Source organism: Ischnura elegans, chromosome 6 (genome assembly GCF_921293095.1).
Source record: "Ischnura elegans chromosome 6, ioIscEleg1.1, whole genome shotgun sequence".
In the NCBI taxonomy this organism is placed as follows: domain Eukaryota; kingdom Metazoa; phylum Arthropoda; class Insecta; order Odonata; family Coenagrionidae; genus Ischnura; species Ischnura elegans.
Genome location: NC_060251.1, coordinates 38,269,315 through 38,288,280, shown reverse-complemented (window position 1 = coordinate 38,288,280; position 18,966 = coordinate 38,269,315). Strand labels below are relative to the sequence as shown.

At 39.1% G+C, this 18,966-nt stretch overlaps 1 protein-coding gene across 1 annotated transcript; it reads left to right on the top strand.

The window, feature by feature from the left end:
- On the top strand, positions 1 to 18,966 carry LOC124160555 (phospholipase B1, membrane-associated-like). Its single transcript, XM_046536420.1, has 7 exons — positions 1 to 363; positions 11,124 to 11,394; positions 13,701 to 13,927; positions 16,225 to 16,384; positions 16,589 to 16,743; positions 17,505 to 17,691; positions 17,830 to 18,966. The coding sequence occupies exons 1-7, from the start codon at positions 175 to 177 to the stop codon at positions 17,988 to 17,990; spliced, it is 1,350 nt and encodes a 449-aa protein (XP_046392376.1). The 5' UTR covers positions 1 to 174; the 3' UTR covers positions 17,991 to 18,966.

Here is an 18,966-nt window from a genome sequence, read left to right as displayed (position 1 = left end):
CCTCCTCCCGGAGGACCGCCTTGCAACTCGGCTCGACCTAATCTTCTTCCAAAGGGAGTTACTCACTCCGTCAAGTAGCAAGAGACGAAAGTTCGCGTCACCCGTCCGCGTCGCCGCCACGCGGGCCATCCATCCATCCACCGACGACGGAAATCTGCGCCACGGGGAGTCGAAATGAAGATCGCGGTGCGTGCACGACACCGCACACGGCGAGAGCATGGACCGTGGGAGACGTGCTTCGTCCTTGCACTTCTCGCATCCGCGGCAGCTCCGGTTGCAGCACCCGCTACGCCGAGGAGGATAGACAGCGATGCGAACCAGATCAGATCCGAGAGCAAATCAAATGTGCCCCCCAAATTCTGGGTGAGTAGTCAGCATCGGCGTGGTGTCGCGTACCAGATTGTTTGAATCGTACGAGATCATTTCCGGTACATAATGAGCCCAAACGCCCATCTATATACAAATTAATTTTGTAGCGTGTCGGTCTGTCTACATTTTGCGCAGTCACAATTTAGGGTTTATTTCAGTCGTACCAAGTGCTACAGGAATGTAGTTTTGTGCGTTAGACGCAGAATCTTTGCACGCTCACTTCAGACTAAGGGTGCGATTCATAGACGGCACTTTAGGTTAAAGTAAACTTCAGATGTGCTAAAATCTGCCTTTTCCGTTTCATAAACGCCACTTTGGGAGAAAAATGGCCGAATCATCACTTTACCTTAAAGCGCCCAACCGGAGCTCACTTAGGGGCAAAGGTGTCCTTTACGGATGAATAAATAAGGCCGCACCGGCGGTTGTTGAAGTTGAAATATGAAGATATTTGGGTTAAGGAAAATAATAGGAAGTATTTTTTTTGGCGAGAACACAACAGCAGGCAGGCGCGTTTCAAGAAATATCCAGATACGTAATATATCTCTTTTCTCTGAAAATATATCGAGTCATTATTGATGAGATGACCCATTACAATTCTACAGTTGAACTGTATCGGTAGTTATACTACCTAGGGAATTTTTATGATAGTGATAATTACAGCACAGTAAGTGGTTGAACAGGTTGGCATAATTTATGTTGATTTTGAATACAAGCTATTTATTCAGCTCTTAGGTTAGTTATGTGTTCATATTGGCGTCAATGGTCTTCGTAGGTAAAGACTTTATTTTCATGTCGTTTGGCCAGCCAAATGCTAGTTTCTATACGTTGCATTGTATTTTAAGCGTTTTCATTCCAAAATTGCAATTTACTCTTTCCACATGCCTCCATATCACGTTTAACATTTTCCTGTTACTGTCATTTTGAAACTAGTGAGTTTTTGTTTCGTTTTCGACTACGCATTTGAATGTTTACAATTATGATTTAGGATCTCGTAATGAAAGGCAGCAATAAAAAAGTAAAACATACTTTCATTCATAGTCATATTATCTGCAGCAAAGCAATATTTTCTCGAGGATGTAGGATTGTAATGAAATTTTCTTAATAGTACAGCATCACAGATTTCATTGAACTTTTTGACTACAAAGTTCGTGAATGGATACTTGGTGTTAGGTATTAGCATATGTAGAGGCATCATTTGGAGTAGACACAGAGATATTTATTGATATAAATCCATTCTCAAATTCAACATGTTTCATTGTATGGTCATGCGTTTTGATGAGATAGGTATTCTTGAGTGTCCATTTCTCTTATATATAAAGAATTAAAATTAAATAAGAATACAAGAATTAAAATACTGGTAAGCACAAAAAAATTCAATACACACCCATTGGCCGATTTTGGTACCAAAAGAAGCCCACCCTGCTGTCCCCACATAAGGCAAGGCGTAATGAATTTCAACGAAACAGTCAGCGAAATAGTGCCGGAGGCTTGATCGGACAACACAATGGAATTCGTTACCTTTCGCTGCGGCCACGATTGCTAACGCTCAGTGAATGTACTTCCTCAATCCACCAACAATTGTCCTCCTGCCTCGACTGACGTGCCTAGAATGGGGAACATGCATGAAATTTGTTCATCATGCAAGGAAATCTCACTGAATAGACAATTTTCTCACGAGCCCAAATATATAATCCAAAACTCTCCTAGTATTTCACAAACGTAATTAAATGCTAATTAAAAAAGCTTGAATATCGCTTGAAGTCACGTGACCTGAAGTGCCTTTTGACGTCACCGGACGGTACACCATTCACTTTGGTAAGAGGAGAGCGGTAGAGCCTTGAATGCATGATATCGAAGTAAAAGTTGCAATTATTTTCGCACAAATTTGCGTTTGAGCCCCTGCATATTCAGATTTTCTATTAACTTCATCATTCTGTCATCATTGGATACCGTACCGTGACGTCACGCTCCGATGTTGTCGTGTTTTCAAGTAGCCGATGAATATTAATTTTTAAAGACTCATAACTCAGATAAAACATTTTTAATCCGCCACATTTTCGGCGAGTACATTTGCGGTTGGGACCGTCTTATTATAGTAATTTAAAAAAAGCTGTGAACGTTCCCCATTGATGAAATAGTTGGCATTCTACTGGTTTCCAATCATCTCCATCAACTGCGGAGTTCTTGAGTGTCAGCGATTTGCAAAGATTTCGCTGAGCTCTGAAAACTTTGCACACCCGTCAAGTAAGGGAATGGGAACGAATTTGTATTCATCAAATTAAATAAGCGAAGTTTACTACTTAAGATAAATAAAACGGGGATATAGGACCTTTAACATTTCCCTTAGTATCGGAAAAATGGATTTTAAGAGTTCCTAAAATTATGACGGAAATATGTCGCACATTAAAGAAGCTAAGCATGAAAATATATAGGCCCAAAATAGAGGAGATGTAGCACTTCAACTATTTCAGCAGTGCTTTAGAAGGAAACTTCCACAATAGCGGGGATGTTAAGAAAAGGTTTGCGCAATCTTAAGCGCGTTCATGAATATAACTGAGGTCAAGAGAGGATATTTAAATGGGAGTATTAAGTGAAGCTTAGCGAATAGTTTATTCTGGGAGTGTAGCAAGAGCGTACCCAGGATCAAAATTAGGGGGAGGGGGCAAGCCATGGTTGGTCAATTTGCATCATTTAAGCATGGAAAAAGTGAATAAAATCAACGTTTCAAGAAAACGATAACAGCGCTTTATTAGTTATTAAAATTATTTGCAGAAAAAATTATTTTAGTTACATGTCTTACACTAATTTCATTATTCGTGGTTTTTTTATTCAGTTGAAAACTTTCGTTTCAATCCAGTCCTGATTTTCCTTTGAAGACGATTACGATTTTTGCACCTATGGGGGGAAACTTGGACGCTGTGGAAAGAGGACGAGTAAAGACAGGAGGCGCTCGATATGAAGGTATTATGAGAGTTTGGAAGGTGAAGTGGACTTCAATGAAGAGGAAGGATGAAGCGCTTAACATGGCGGGTGAAGGTGGGAAACTTCTACAGGACATGCGGATGAGACAGACGAATAGAGGCAGAGAGGGACATACATGAAACTGTGGGGAAAATGGCAGACAAGCGGAGAATAGGGATAAAGAGAATAGGAATGAATATATGGAATGAGAGGGAGAGACTATGAGGGTTCTAGGTGAACCCTCTTAAGGATACAACGCACTCGGCCGGGACCCAAGCCCGTGGCTTATACGCCCGATCACCCGGGGAGGGGCTGGAGAGGTAGGAAAAAGGAAAGAGGCGCCGCCGCGAGGGGAGCCCGCCGACGCCTCTGGGAAAGGATAGGAGCGGAAGGGAGGGGACGAGGGAAAAACACCCCAACGCTATAGAAGCGAAGGGGGCCCTACTATTAGCGAAACCAAGCATATGCAATTAATTTTCTACCGATCCTAGTGGATTTTCCAAAGAGGAAGAAAAATCCATCGATCGAATTGGTAGATAGAATGAGAGGGAATAAATCTTGCTGATAATTGAAGAGAGGATTTCAATTTGTGTGGGAGGAACAAGTGCACAGTGGGCTGAAATCTAAAAAAAAGCTGGCCAAAACCTTAAACATGTTTTTTTTAGAACCAAAGATGAAACTACACAGCCGCTAACGATATATTATTGCATGTTTTGAGGTATACCATTTTTCGCAGGTTGCATTTGTTAACAAAAATGTATTGCGTCAAAAAGTTGAAAAAATGAAGCAAAAATTGACAGAATTGATTTCTTTTCGAAACTCGGCATATTAAAATTAACGGCACACCTTTTGTAGTAATGCAATGAAACCTAAATATTCTTAATTATATTAAACGGTTTGTAATTGTCAATGCCCATAAACTTTCACGGCTTATTTGTCGTATTTGTGACAGATACGATAAAAAATGGCATACTTACCTTTTTTCCGCCCAATTTCTGTGTTTATACAGGATTATAAAAAAGTCAACGAGTTACGTCAAGATATTATCACCACGTATACAACAACACCTATAGAGAAGACATGATCCGCGACCGTCTATGACCCCGAAATTAAGATCGAATTTTCGGCCGTTCGGCACATCACAGTATAGCCGTCTGCTGGCTACCAGGAATACCGTACTTGACGGTTGTTGGAAAGTGAATCTTTTATGGCTCCATGTGAATCTAGCTAAACCGCCGGAATACCCTATATAATTAGGAAAATCTATGTAAAAAGCGCGCATCAACTTGAAAATTTGAATTACAATGTTAATCGCTCCGGATTCTCCATCCACTTACGTTGTAAAATCAAGTAAAAGATCTTTAATATAGATATGACCTCCTAGCACGGATCTAGCAGGATTTTAATTTTTTGTTAGTGTGAATCAAAGGTCGAAGGGGAACAAATCAGTAGAGATGGTTTGTTGATGCGAGGATAAAAAATGGTCTCCAGAGAACTAGTGTCATGTAACTCCGTGAGAGACTATCAAGTAAAAGGTAAAAAAATCTGAAATATTTGCTTGTAACGAGTAAATCCTACCTTACGGGAAATCCCCGAGTAATTTAATGAACCCTTCATAAATTCAAAATTCTTTGATTATCTTGTTTGTTCCAGACTATGGCATTTTGAGCCGAAACACGTTGTGCCCAGTAAAAAATTTTGTGGACAAGTGCCACAATCTTTTATTTATATAAATATGTCTCCAACTTCCACCGATTGAAGCTTGAATCTGTTGAACTTACTTGATAATAATTTTATTTCGCTGTTTATAACCTGGTATACAGAGTTGATTTAACTAGACTATGTTACATGAAGTATTTAAGATAATAAAGACGGAGCGTAAATTTTTGCTATTCGATGGCGAGTGACAGTTATTCTTCCCATTAATCCTTCTAAATGTGCACGCCGTAACTGCGGGGGCATGACCAAGGTTGAAAATATTCACTCATATAAGTTTTCAGGTAGATGTGGAATGTTTCTTTCACATTCTCCAATCCTAATTGGGCATCAATAAAGTGGAAGATCTATCCAAGAAGAGAAATGGAAATCACTACAATCAGGCAAACTTCAAATGCGTCATTTCAAATCCATTCAACAAACGGTTTACCCTTGTAGTCTCAAATTTTGATAAAATTTTCTGAATGGTGGCGTTTTTACCCCAAAAAAATAATCCAAGACCGTTATTAAAAATTAAAGGTATTACTTATGCTTATTTTGCGCATTTTCACTAGCATTTCTTCCTAAAAAATTACATTCAATTTTCTTGATCTCATGTTTCTTTGTTCTCAATCACCATAGATATCTGATTTTTAACTCCTTTTAAAAACTAGACTTTGCTAATGACACCAATTTTTAGTGGTATAGTATATGCTGGATTTTTGTCAAAACGGCGTTGCCTTACTTAGTTTGAGGTTAATATATGCGTAAGCGAAATTTTTACCGAATTTCGAGATCTTAAGGGACAATCGTATGTTTAATTGAGGTGGCATAACCCTAATGACATTCTCATTAGCATCTTTTGCTGATAAGCTGTGAAAACCAAGGCCAAGCTCCTTTCATTATGCCTCAGTTTTAAGTTTAACTGCTCTTTTACTATTTCACGAACTCTCCAGCCATAGTAATCAATCGCCAACAGTTATTGCCAATCGCCAATTGTTAATTTTGGCTATTTTTCGCATTGAAGGTTTTTTTTAACCAGAGAAAGCCATTCATTCTCATACATGAATAAAAAATGAAACTTAAAAGGAGGGAGAAGGAAACGTAACTGTTTTCTCCCTCTTCTTTAGGAGCAGCAGATATTAAAGTTTGGTGAAAGGCGTCACTCGACCTTCCTGTTTTTAACCCAGACTGCCAAAAAATCCGGTTTTCTCACAAATTAGCCGGGACAATAAAACGAGAAACTGGTTTGTGATTACGTTGCCTTGACGTAACTTTTCGTCACTGCTGATATTTGCACTGAATTTCCGCTACGCCAGATTTCTCAATAAGTGGGCAACAGAATATGAAAAATCAGAAGCACTTGCTATAAAGGAGAAACATTAGGTTAGGTCATCTTTCTCAGAGATATTCAAAAATGTCTTGCTTGATTGCTGTATTATTCTCATGCACTGACACACAGTGCCACTGTATAAGAATACTACAGCGCAAGCTGAGCCAGAGATAAAAAAAACTTGGGGAGGACGTTTACGGGAGATTTGAAAAATTTCCAAGTTTTTTTTTAAAAGTATATATTTTCACCCGATTATACGAATGCTAAGGATGGAAGTTTACATTCATTAGTTAATGCTGGACGTAAAATGTAGCGTAGGTACCCCACTCTCCGGTAGGACAGGCTATCAAACTTTAACCCCGAATGAATTGATGCGTGCGGTTAGAGTAGACAAGCGTTCTAAATGTGAGTACAAAGGTAAGGAGAAATTTTTAAGGGGACTGAGGGAGTGCTTGAATGAAGAGAGATGAACGGGGGGAACGAAAAGAGTAGGTATCAGAAGCAGTGGCGCAGCGAGGGGGGGTTTGTGGGATAAACCCCCCCCCAGAGCTCAGAGAAATTTTTAAGTTTAATCCATTTTACTTAATTAGATTGATAATACTAATAGCATTGCGTAAGTGTTAATAAAGTATCCCTCAGAAAGCCGTAAAACTCACCATTTTGAACCATTTATATTATAATTCCGCAATTTACTAATCTCGCACCTACCGCTTATCCTGGTGGGTATACTAAACCCCCACACACCTAGTTGCACCTAAACCTCCCCCAGCCTTAATTCCAGGCTGCGCCCCTGATCTGAAGTGCTGTTAATATGAAGTAGTATATAATTCTCCATGAAAAATTGTTTGGCTTAGGTGGAATGGAGAGAGGATGCTGAATCCAGTGATGGAAAGAAGTGAAGGATGATTGGAAATAGGCGGGAGATACACAGAGCCGGTTTAAGCGGTAAGCGAAATACGCGGCCGCGTAAAGCGCCAAGCAATAGGTATCGCCTAAGCGCTCAGTCCAATGCAGTGGCGGCGCGTGCATATACGCATGTTAGCAAGTGCACACCCAAAAATTAATGAATTATAAAAGAGAACCATTCCTTTACGATGAGATAGATAAAAATCCTGGATATCATATGGATGAAATATGAAGCTCCAAACGCTACAGCTATCTCCTTGGCGAATTCACCGCTCTACAAACGTGCGATCCCGTGGCATCGCGCCGGCCGCATTTTCGGTCAATGCGATCGCTTGAGGGTGCTCGGGCGGGACGAGGTTAGCTGGGGGGGCCATGCCATGTTCAAATGGGTACTGGGAGTAGACTCAACACAACGCGAGTGCGCACGCGCATATCTGGTAACTAATGTAGCGGTGTAGCTGCCACCTACACTACCTGCGCACAGGATCCTAGTCCGTCAAATCATTTATTGCCATTTAGCAGCATTCATATGAACTTCATGCCCTTTTTCATTATCGTATATCTTCTCTAATGCACCCCCTGGATATATAACCACCAGCCGCCAATGGTCCAATGTTCAGCAATATATGCGTAAATAAATGGTTGAATTTCTTGAAAGCTGACTTTTGTTGTATTTACTGCTTTATTTACAATTTTTACTCTGAATTTTTATGTATTATCGTTTTTTAAGCTCTAAAAATGTCACATTCAATGTGCACGAGCAAGTACGCAATGCGTTTACGCTGATATTTTAGTCTCGACCCTTATTCCTTAAGTATTTGTATCAATTTTAAAATGTATCCAGAGAGAATCCCTAATACCTCTCAGGTTATTCTTGATGGGGGGGGGGGGGGAGCGGAATGTTGTTCGCTTACCCTAGAAAAATGTCCACAACCGGCCCGGCAGGTACACCAGATTTAAAAACAAAACACATGGGCAACATGCTTCCATTTGAAGCTATCTCAACTAATAGATCACCTATAATAAATACCAATGCTAACTTAGTTCAGTTAGAAACCAAAAATATTTCACACGAGAGTCATTCACCTTGAGGGGAGCTATAAAAGTATTCTCGACAAATACAGACACACAGAAAGGCCTTTGATATGGATTAGTCTGTCAGGCAATGACGGTAGCAACCACCAGAAAAAGAATCATGCTGGGAATAATTCAGCAATGGAAAAGGACACGGATGTGTCGTAACTTATTTCCTTTTTCGATTCGAACGTTAATTAAAAATTGCGGAAAAATCCCGAGGCACAGAGAATCGGAGAGGAATATAGTGATATTTCCCAACAGTAAAAGTCGCGAAGACGTTTGAAGAAAAAAGATATACCATTATAATTTCGAATTAATATCATGAATGAATGGAGAAACAATAGATCACGGACACTTGGGTCAATATGATGAAAACAGACAGAGACACAGTACGTGATTTAAGAGCCGCACGAAAAAGGCATGTGTGTAGGCGGAAAGAATATGGAGGAGGCGTAAGATATGGGAGGTAGGAGGAGAAACGAATGTTGAAATAAAAGGAGTGATCTGACAGAGAAATGAGGGTAAAAGTGGCAGTAACAAGTTACATTAAACTAAAGAGGCGTAATTAGGAATATGCTTTATGGGGGGATCGAAGGGGGTGGGGGAGGGCTGGGAGGGAGACCCCCTAGGCAACGGGGAGTCCAGGAGTTAGTCACCGGTAGGTATTCAATGACTCGTCTCACTGCCATGATATTAATAAATGATCTTCAACTTTTACCAGATAAAGTTATTATGAGTCAAACCTAGACAATGGTTTTGAAGATTTTTTTTATTTCTCTGAGGCTTTGGGGGCACCTATCCCCTTCATCCCCCCCCCCCCCCCCAATAGCTACGCCACTGGTAAACTAAAACCTTAAACAATAGGATTTGGTCAAAATAGTGATACCCTACTCCCCACCTACTGCGGAACAAACTCTCATGTGAACTGCCAATCATCAGTAGGAATGCTATAGAGTAAATATGAATGGAAATCATAGGCAGATACATGATTGGCTGCTTTCAGGTTCTCTTCCGCGTCCGTTAATCTCAGGCGACGACATGTTTCGCAAACGTTGCAGTTTGCTTCTTAAGGTCCGAAGTGACCTAACAGACGCGGAAGAGAACCTGAAAACAGCCAATCATTTACACCACTCCGCGGAAGCCTTCTTTCCAACACAGGCAGATGTACGTGGAAAATTGGATATTTTATACTTGAAGAAAGATTTAACCAATTTGTTTGCTCAATGGCATTAAATGCTCAAATTACATTAAATATTCAAACTTATGGCTCTAGGGTAGGCATTTTTCAGAATAAATTCAACCATTTTTCGTGGCAAGAAACGCCTTTTTAACGTGTTTTAACTTCTTATACAGAGTTGTGTTGAATTAAAACTTTTGGGCTATGTCGCCGCGTCAGATTTTGGGTGGCCCCAACGTTTCCCGACCGATGCTGGCCGCTTTCTCAAGGGAATCTGAAGAGGTGGGATTTAAAATTGATATATATACGTGTCAGATGGTGGGGGGAGGGGAGTGAGAGGTAGGAGGAGTAGGTTGTCGATTATTTTTGCCGATTACAGGTTGCCAAGTACGGCTGATTTTGAGGCCAGTGTCTCTGTTGAAGTTGTTTTTCTCCTCTTTAGATATTTCTATTGCTTCTCTTACGAGTCTCTGTTTAAATCCTTTCAGTCTCGCAACAATTTTTGCATCCTTAAGGTCGATTGTGTGGCCCAGCGCTGCGTGTTCGGCTACCGCGGACTTCGTTGACTGCCCCAGTCGAATTGCTCTCTCGTGCTCCTCTAGACGTGTTTTAACCGATCTGCCTGTTTCGCCGATGTAGTTCTTCCCACAGGTCGACGACGAGGGCGCAAGGGAACGAAGGGTAAGTGAACAAGGGAACGAAGGGTAAGTGAACAAGGGAACGAAGGGTAAGTGAACAAGGGAACGAAGGGTAAGTGAACAAGGGAACGAAGGGTAAGTGAACAAGGGAACGAAGGGTAAGTGAACAAGGGAACGAAGGGTAAGTGAACAAGGGAACGAAGGGTAAGTGAACAAGGGAACGAAGGGTAAGTGAACAAGGGAACGAAGGGTAAGTGAACAAGGGAACGAAGGGTAAGTGAACAAGGGAACGAAGGGTAAGTGAACAAGGGAACGCGGATGCTCCCTCGTTAACGTGCCCTCGTGGGAAGTGGACGAGGTGGCAATGGAAAACTTAGAAATCTTGAACTGGAGTTTTAAGTAATTGTGTGTTTATTATGCGAGCTCTTTTACGTAATATTATGTCGGCATTGTGAATTCTTGCTCTTCACATGTAAAAATATATGTATAAAGGTGAAATTGATTCTTAAATCAACCACCAGATGTGCTAACACCACCCCGCGCGTCACATTTCGTTACTGTCAATAGTTCGCATTATTTCCGTTCACACTTTATGGCGCCAGTAGAGCATTAGTAAGGGCCATAGAAGCTCTATGGTAAGGGTAAGTTCAGTAAAAGTCTTTTACTGACCTTGAGTAAGGGAGCAGGGTGCAAGGGAGAAAGGGAACAAGGGAATGAGTGCATACTGAGTGGATTGGAAAAAGGCCATTAGAGAACATTCAAAAGCACTGCATGCATGCACAGTTGACGATTATTGGGATAAAATTTGTTAAAAATAATCTTCTTCCGCCTCCGTAATACTCCTCCTGATGTCCACATTACTATTTCAGTTTTTCTCTCTTTCCAATTCCTCGATCCCTGTAAATTCATCATTAAATGGGACGCAGACAGAGTGCTTTTGCAAATAGATTTGTTTTCTTTTTCCTAGGATGCATCCCACGTCACATACCCCCCGGATCACGGGTACATAAAAACGCTGCAAGACAGAGTGCCCTCATCAACGCCACATCCTTGCGAGGCAAACTCGGACAACCTGGAGATGAGATCGAAAACCCGTCCCACGAGCGTGCACAGACTGCGTCCCGGAGACATAGACGTCATCAGTGCGATGGGAGACTCACTGGTGACGGCGAACGGAGCGAGGGAGACGACCGCTATGGGCATATTCATCGACGACAGGGGGGTTTCCTTCCTCGGAGGTGAGAAGACCACGGATATGTAATTGTGCAATGAACCCTTTAAATTTAACCTATATGACATTACGACACGACTTAAAACAGCGATAAATTACTTTAGTAAATAGTAAGAGAGATATTTTGCTTAACGGATATATATGGAAATACGTTTTTCCCCCGAACCATAAAGGACTTTAATAAAGGTTTTCGAAACTTTATTCGATGGTATTGTATTTGGAGGAGGCGACCGACAGCTGAGGTCTTTTGCTCCATGAGGGAAGGGTATGGAAGGAAGGATAGAGAGAAATCAGGCGTCGGCATAAGCCTGATCTTAAGAGGAGCACGGCTTAGCGTCCCATCCGACGGATGTAGTGTTACGCTTTAAATGTCCTCCACACTACATTCAAGCAGTGATCGGGCAGTCTATGAAAATTCTCTACTACTGCCGGGATTTGAACCCGATCCCACGGGATAGGAAGCCAACAATCTAGCCAACACATCAACCCAATCCCCATTTTGTTAGAGCATTTGCTTTTAATATTAAACGGCTGTTGTCCAAACTCCCTCTGCTACACGCCTTTTAAGGTGGCTAGCGAGGTAGTGTGTAGATGTATATGAGCACACACTAAACGCTTGTAAACCTGTACTCAGGCTACTCCGGAACTAGGGTGGGGCAGAGGGGGCACGTGCCCCGGGCGGCGTATTTCATGGGGCGGAAAATTTTTAAAAGTTTATTCAAAAAGTTATTTGAATTTTTCTAATTAAATTATTCAACAAAAATTATTAATTTATATATTATTAAACGATAATGGTAATAAAGCTTCTCAATAGTAGACATGCGGTGTATAGTTTCAAAAATTATCTCACGGGTGTATTATATTTGAGTTTTGGGGGAGGGAGGGAGGCGGAAACAGAAGGTGGGGGCAAAATAATCTTTGCCCCCTGACCGTACTCCTAATTCCAGCCATCTCTGTACTGCATGCATTAATGCGCCTGCACCTACCACACATACTTCACTGTTAGTTTTAATCAGGGATGCCGACTTACAAAAAATATTGGGGGGGCCAAACCGGGGATCTTGCCCCGGGAAATTTTATAAGTAGTTACTTTTAGTTTTTTAAGCATTTTAGAAGAGTCATATGATCCAAATTAGAACCCTGATAACTCGAATCTCGATATCTGGACACTCCGGGGAAAATTGGCAAGCCTGAAACATTTTTTCCTCACACCGATAACGAATTTTTGGGGGGGTCCGAGCCCCCTCAAGCCCCATGGAGTCGGCGCCACTGGCACTATGAATGTAGAGCAGATTTTATTTCAGAGAGAGTAATAATGGTGTAATTTTTCTCTAACAGAAAGTCATTTACGTAGGCATATTAAAATGGCTTTCTATTGATTTTAAATTCAAAATCGGCATAAAAGAAATATAGCTTTCAGTTAATCTTGCATTTTGCTTTCGGGAAATGCTGCGTAGGTAACGTTTTCTTACTCCACGTTTCACTCCTCCCACTGGGAGCGTTTTCAAGGAAATGAGAGGGAAAACGTTCTCGTCCCGGTCTTATATAGATTACGTTACCTCATTGTTGACCCGATTTGAATTTCCCACGGAAGGCGATAGCCTTTGGCCATTAAATTGGGTCAGGATCCCTCTCCATATGCGGCTGAGGTTATATCCATCCCTTCTATAACTATATATCCTATTGAAACTATTTTAACCTTTTCGCTATTTTGACGTCGACTATTAAGTTCGTCAAAGGAAAATCAAATCTGGTCAACAATGGGTTATCGAAACCTATATAAGATCGGGACTAGAACGTTTTCTCTCTCATTCTCTTGAAAACGCTCCCAGGAGGATGAGTGACACTTCTAGTAAGAAAATATTACCTACGCAGCATTTCCCAAAAGCAACCAGCAAGATTCATAAAAGAAGCTGCGAAAATCTTCAGACATAGCTTTCAGTAGTTGAAAATTAAGGTGAGTAAAAAGTCTCTCGTAATAAATGTATGAAAACTATGGTTTAAGATAATTAAAACACTTATTTAAACAACTTATATTTGTTTTCAGTGATTATAAACAGCTTTTTTGCATTCCACTATAAGTATTAGGACTAAATAAAAAATAATACGAATGAATTATTACGGAGGCTTCCGCGGTTATTTATTTGGTGATGGTTTTCCGGGTTTACTCGTAATAATACGAATGTATCACCATTTTTCACACCTAATAACTCAATTCATTTACCTCTCCCTACAAATTATGCGCTAAATATTTGCTTATAAAAATTTAGACTTCTAAGAAACGTAATGAAACTGATTTCATTTCCGCTGCAGGTGGCCAAGGTACATGGCATGAATTTACGACCTTACCAAACATTATCAAAGTGTTCAATCCAAACTTGAGAGGCTATGCCTATGGAAGAGGCCTTTTGTCAAACGGAGAAGGTGCATTGAATGTGGCTGGACCAGGAACCCGAACTGCCGATTTGTTGCTTATGTCCAAATTATTCGTGCAAAGGATGAAAAAAGACAATAATTATGATTTTGAAAATGACTGGAAGGTAAGGAGCTTAGTTTTAAGGTCGTGGCGAAATAATTTCTAGGAAGTTAAAGCCTCTGGACCAAAAAGAAAATCACAAACTCTGCATCTCCATTATAAATCCTTAGAATGTTATATTAAAACTAAACTGAAACAAAAATTTTGACAGTAGAAAAGAAAATAAAAAATTAACCACATAAAGTATAAAAAACGAAAGCTAAAACTGATGGATTTGTGTTAAAAAGACACGATTTTCTTAACTGTACTTGCGATTTCACCCAAAAGAAAATTGTCACAAAAATTTAAACGTTCCCACATGACCGTGAATGGAACGTAATAAACGTGAATTAAAAGCATATTTGATGTTTGTTCACAAATTCACGCATATTTGGCTACGAAATATATTGGCAGCCGCTAAATGAAGACTTATGCGAAAGTAGTATTGTAATTAGTCCTTCTTTTGCTCCATAAATAACAATTAGATACAGTATTGATGTAAATAATGATCTTATTAACCACAAATTATACACATCGCTGTTGTCTCTTTGACTGATTCATCTTATCCTGTAACTAATCAACAACTCTTGACCCTTAACAACCCTTTTGCTTAGTTCTTTAATTTAAATTAGCAATTTATTAATCCATTAACTTCAACAAAGTAAAAGGGCATAAAAAGATAGAATAATGCCTACTGAAAATTAATCTTCAAAACATAAATTCATTACATGCATATCTAATAAAACCTGATGTATACCTGAACAGTATTTTAACTATGACAAAAACATTTAAACATTCTCACATGAGTGAATGACAGGTAATGAAATGTGAATGTTAAGTAAATGTGAATATTCGAAAACACATTGTCTGATCGAAAATTTATGAAGATTATGAAACGAAATATATTGGCAGATTCGGAATTTAATTCAGTGATTCATTAAATAGTGTGGTAAGTGACAGAGAAATGTAAAGAGTACGTATAGAATCAGAGTTGAAGGTTTGTCGAGTGACTTATGAAAATTCGTCCTAATTAAGTTGAACTGTTTCCGGCCGAGAACAGGTCTGGCGTGTACGCGTTTTGGTACTTTCCCGAGCCTTTCAGGCCCAATAACCAAAAAGAATGTGTTTAAAAGACGTTCAAGTGTTTAATTCAAGATTTGAGCACGTTTTAATAAATATAGAGGCAGCCTATTAATCTTAGAAACGAGGTCTGTAATAACCTGTACGGTGAGAGCATTGCGGAACTCCTGACTAATTTATTCCATGGAAATAAGACTTTTTGCTGATGATATTTCAATTGTATCTATATATATTGCGGAAACGGAGTTATATATTCACCTGCTAATACATAGGCCACGATTTTAAGTCCGATAAGTTACGCGAGACGTTAATGCTCGTAAATTCATGTCATTTCGGGTCGAAAAATAAACTTTCTAAAACTCTGAGATGTTATTTTCGGTGATATAATTCTCCAAAAATAGGTACTGACGTCTTAATCGCACGTCTCAAATTTTTCCGGTCGACCAAATTCGTATCTCCTCAGAATATTTGATGCCCTGGAGGATGCATTTTTCCGATTGAAACCGCATTTTTACTTCAGCGATACCATATTTTAGCATTCGATGAGCTTAGGCCACTGAGCCTCGCTATTTCTATTTACAAGAAATTTACTGGCCTGAATCACCTCCTCCACGATACTATCCGTATCTCACCAAATGATAAGTGATATACGAATGCTATTCCAAGCCAAATGATAAGTAATATCTGCACATCAAAATCAAATATCAATTGATAGGTTAAATACGCATTCAAATTTATAATTTCCGAAACCAGGCGTTTTAAATACATCCCATTAAACTTACAAGCCTCATTACTGTCGATTGCAATTAAAACCGTTGGCATTGCTGGTCATAAAAAGTCAGCAGGTCACCTACATCAATATGTTCGTTAACTAAGCAAAAAGAAATAGAAATAGGCTACTTATGTTCGATTCGCATAAGGGATCAACAATTGAGACCATTGGATTATGAGCCATGAGCTACATCTGCCTTGATGTAATTATAGACGAATGTAAATTCGGCCGGATACCTATAGAATCATTTACATACACTAGAATACTGCCTCAGTCCTACACGTACGTAGGATATATGGACCGAAAAAAGAGGAAAGGAATTCTAGCAACCGGAACTATATTTCTTAACTGGGAAATGAGAACGGATTAAAAACACTATAATAAGATTTGAGTTGCTATGCAGACCCTTACCATCCAAAATGTGAACTCATATTGTATTAATAACAAATCCATACTTTGTGTTTCCACAGATGCTGAACATTCTTACAGGGCACAATAATGTTTGTACATTTGAGTGCTATGAAAAAGAGAGGCACTCTCCAGAAGCTCATAAAAGGGATCTGCAGGAGGCTCTAGATTATCTGTACGAGAATGTTCCACGACTATATGTAAATATATTGCCAGTGATAGGTAAGTTTATGACCCTGCCCACAATAAAATGGTTCAAAGCCTCACGGACTAAACATAAATAGTACAGTGGCTCTGAGGAATATTTGGTAAGGAAGTTATGGTTTACTATTGAAATTCACGTGATAATTTAAACTATAATCCAGTTTAATTAGTAAAATACATACGCCCACTATGAAAATCAAATAAAAAGACTCTTTGCCACAGATGCAACCATAAACCCGAGAACAACTTCAGGAATAGTTTGCAGCATTATTCGAAGACTTGGGTGTCGCTGTATGTATACCGAATCTTCTTATGAAGAAGGAGTACATAAATTGAGTACCACTGTTCGCAAATACCAGGCGGCAGAAATGGAGCTAGTAAGCATTACTGTTTATTTTACTATTCATCGACATACGTGTGGATCCAGTTTTGGCTGCAAAAACAGCTTTCCCTTTATATCGTTTAGTATTTATATTTCCCAATGCAAAGCAATAATTATGAAAACAATAATAACTTCCTTTTTCATTTTCTTCTCCATCTAACTCAACCTCTGTATTATCCTTCACAACCACATATCGAACGCCTTAAGCGAATTAACGAATGAAAGATGTTATTAGACATTTTTATCCAAAAGCAGAGAAAATTCAACAGTATTAAATTGACAGATTCAAAAATAAACGTTGTAATATTCCACAGAGTATTTATTGATAACTCTGCCAGTTTCGGCCTTTTCAGGTCTTTATCAAGAGGTAACAGAACCTGATTGAAAGATAATGACCTGAAAAGGATCGAAACCGGTAATTCTCCATAAATACTGTGTGGAATGTAACAACGTTTATTACTAAATCTATCACGTCAACATTCCACGAAGGGAAACCGCGAACCATCTTTTGTGTCAAATTGATTCCACTGCATTTGGACTTAAATATTCACAACCTATCCCAATGATTATTATGAGCAGTGGCGGATCTAAGCAGGCGCTAAAGAGTGTCTATAGCCCCAATATTTCGGATAACCAATTTACATTATTAAAAATGGTAATCTGTGGCATTGTAAAATTTTTGGCTTACTTCAAAACAGCGACCAAAGAAGTTGCCTTAAACAATGCCAAAATGAAAACTATATTCCTGTTTATTAGGTCTTTGGAGGACGTTATGATGGGAGAGAAGATTTTACCGTTGAATGGCAGCCTTTTATACGGTCACTCAACGCTCCAGAGCATATAGGTGACCCAGAGGATCCAGTACTGCTACGGTTATTGAAAAGAGAAGAAAGAATTTGGACCATGGACTGCTTTCATTTCAACCAAAGGGGTCATATGACAAGTAAGAAGGCAGATTATAATTGGTATCCAATCCCATGCTTAATATTAGGTCTAAAAAGGGGAGCTATACAAAATTTTGACATTACATTGTCCGTGATTTTTAATTTCCCATTGCAAACGATTGTTGTTTCTATTTCAGTGGCCATTCAGCTATGGAATAATATGATGGAGCCAGTCGGCAACAAATCGGAAACTTTCAGTCGGTTTCTCATAAACCAGTACAGGTGTCCTAATAAAGAGCATCCCTACTTATTTACGAAGAAGAATTCAGAAACGTTCATGAAAGAAGGTCACCAGTGAACTACAGCAGACACAAAAGACATGATCCAAAATATATGCAAGAAATTAGTCAAGATATATCAAAATGGTATAAAACAAACGAAATATAAACATAATAAATGACATTTACTTAACAAATAAAAATAAAATGTAAAAATATTGATAGCAGAAAAGCTCCAGACAAAGACTCCAATCGCATAAAGTGCTTCCAAGTAGATTTCCATATCCTAAACATATGGAAATGTCTATCCTAGAGTGTGTCGTTGATTATTCGCAAGTTAGAGCAGGGTTACACTCAGTACAATTGATATCTAATTAGCGATTTAAACTGACTTGCAGCAAAGACACCTCAAGCTGGAAAAGTTGCACCCGAAAAAGGTAATAATTAAAACTATCCTTAAAAAAATATTTTCATAATAGGCCATTGAACGGAAACTTTTATATTCTTGCTGTAAATAAAAATTCTCATATTTATTTATTTATTATCAATTATTTGTGGAAAAATGTTAACTCTAAGCATATAATACGTTGTTTCCCAAACGGAATGTAAACATTTCCATTCCTGAAAATATCGCATAACAATATTTTTCACGGATTTCTACATACATTCTAGAACGGCAATAACAATCATCGCCAAAAATTAGTAACCTAGATCGCGAATTTTAAGCTGTACGTCGATTACATTATCCATTACGCAGATTACGTTTAATTGTACATGCATTTATTCTGCATGAAATATAAAATTAATCTAAAAGAGTGAAAAATATTATCCTTTATTCGTAATCGGTTACAAGCGAAAATATTTTCATCTACCAAAGTAAATTTACAATAAAATGTGAAATGCTTCGCTGGTTAGATTCTAACCATGAAGATGGCACCTCATACTAATGATTAAGGTATATTGTAAAACATTCGATCTATGTGTCCAAGAAAAATAAAAAACAAACTTTCAGCTACTTTCACGAAGAAAATGAGGGATCTTGAGTCCAGCTGTTTT

Excerpts from the sequence above, each read along its gene's own strand:
- LOC124160555 (XM_046536420.1), top strand. The coding sequence starts at position 175 with ATGAAGATCGCGGTGCGTGCACGACACCGCACACGGCGAGAGCATGGA. Across the intron at positions 16,385-16,588 it reads AAATATATTGCCAGTGATAG|ATGCAACCATAAACCCGAGA; the intron begins GTAAGTTTATGA and ends TCTTTGCCACAG. Across the intron at positions 16,744-17,504 it reads AGGCGGCAGAAATGGAGCTA|GTCTTTGGAGGACGTTATGA; the intron begins GTAAGCATTACT and ends CCTGTTTATTAG.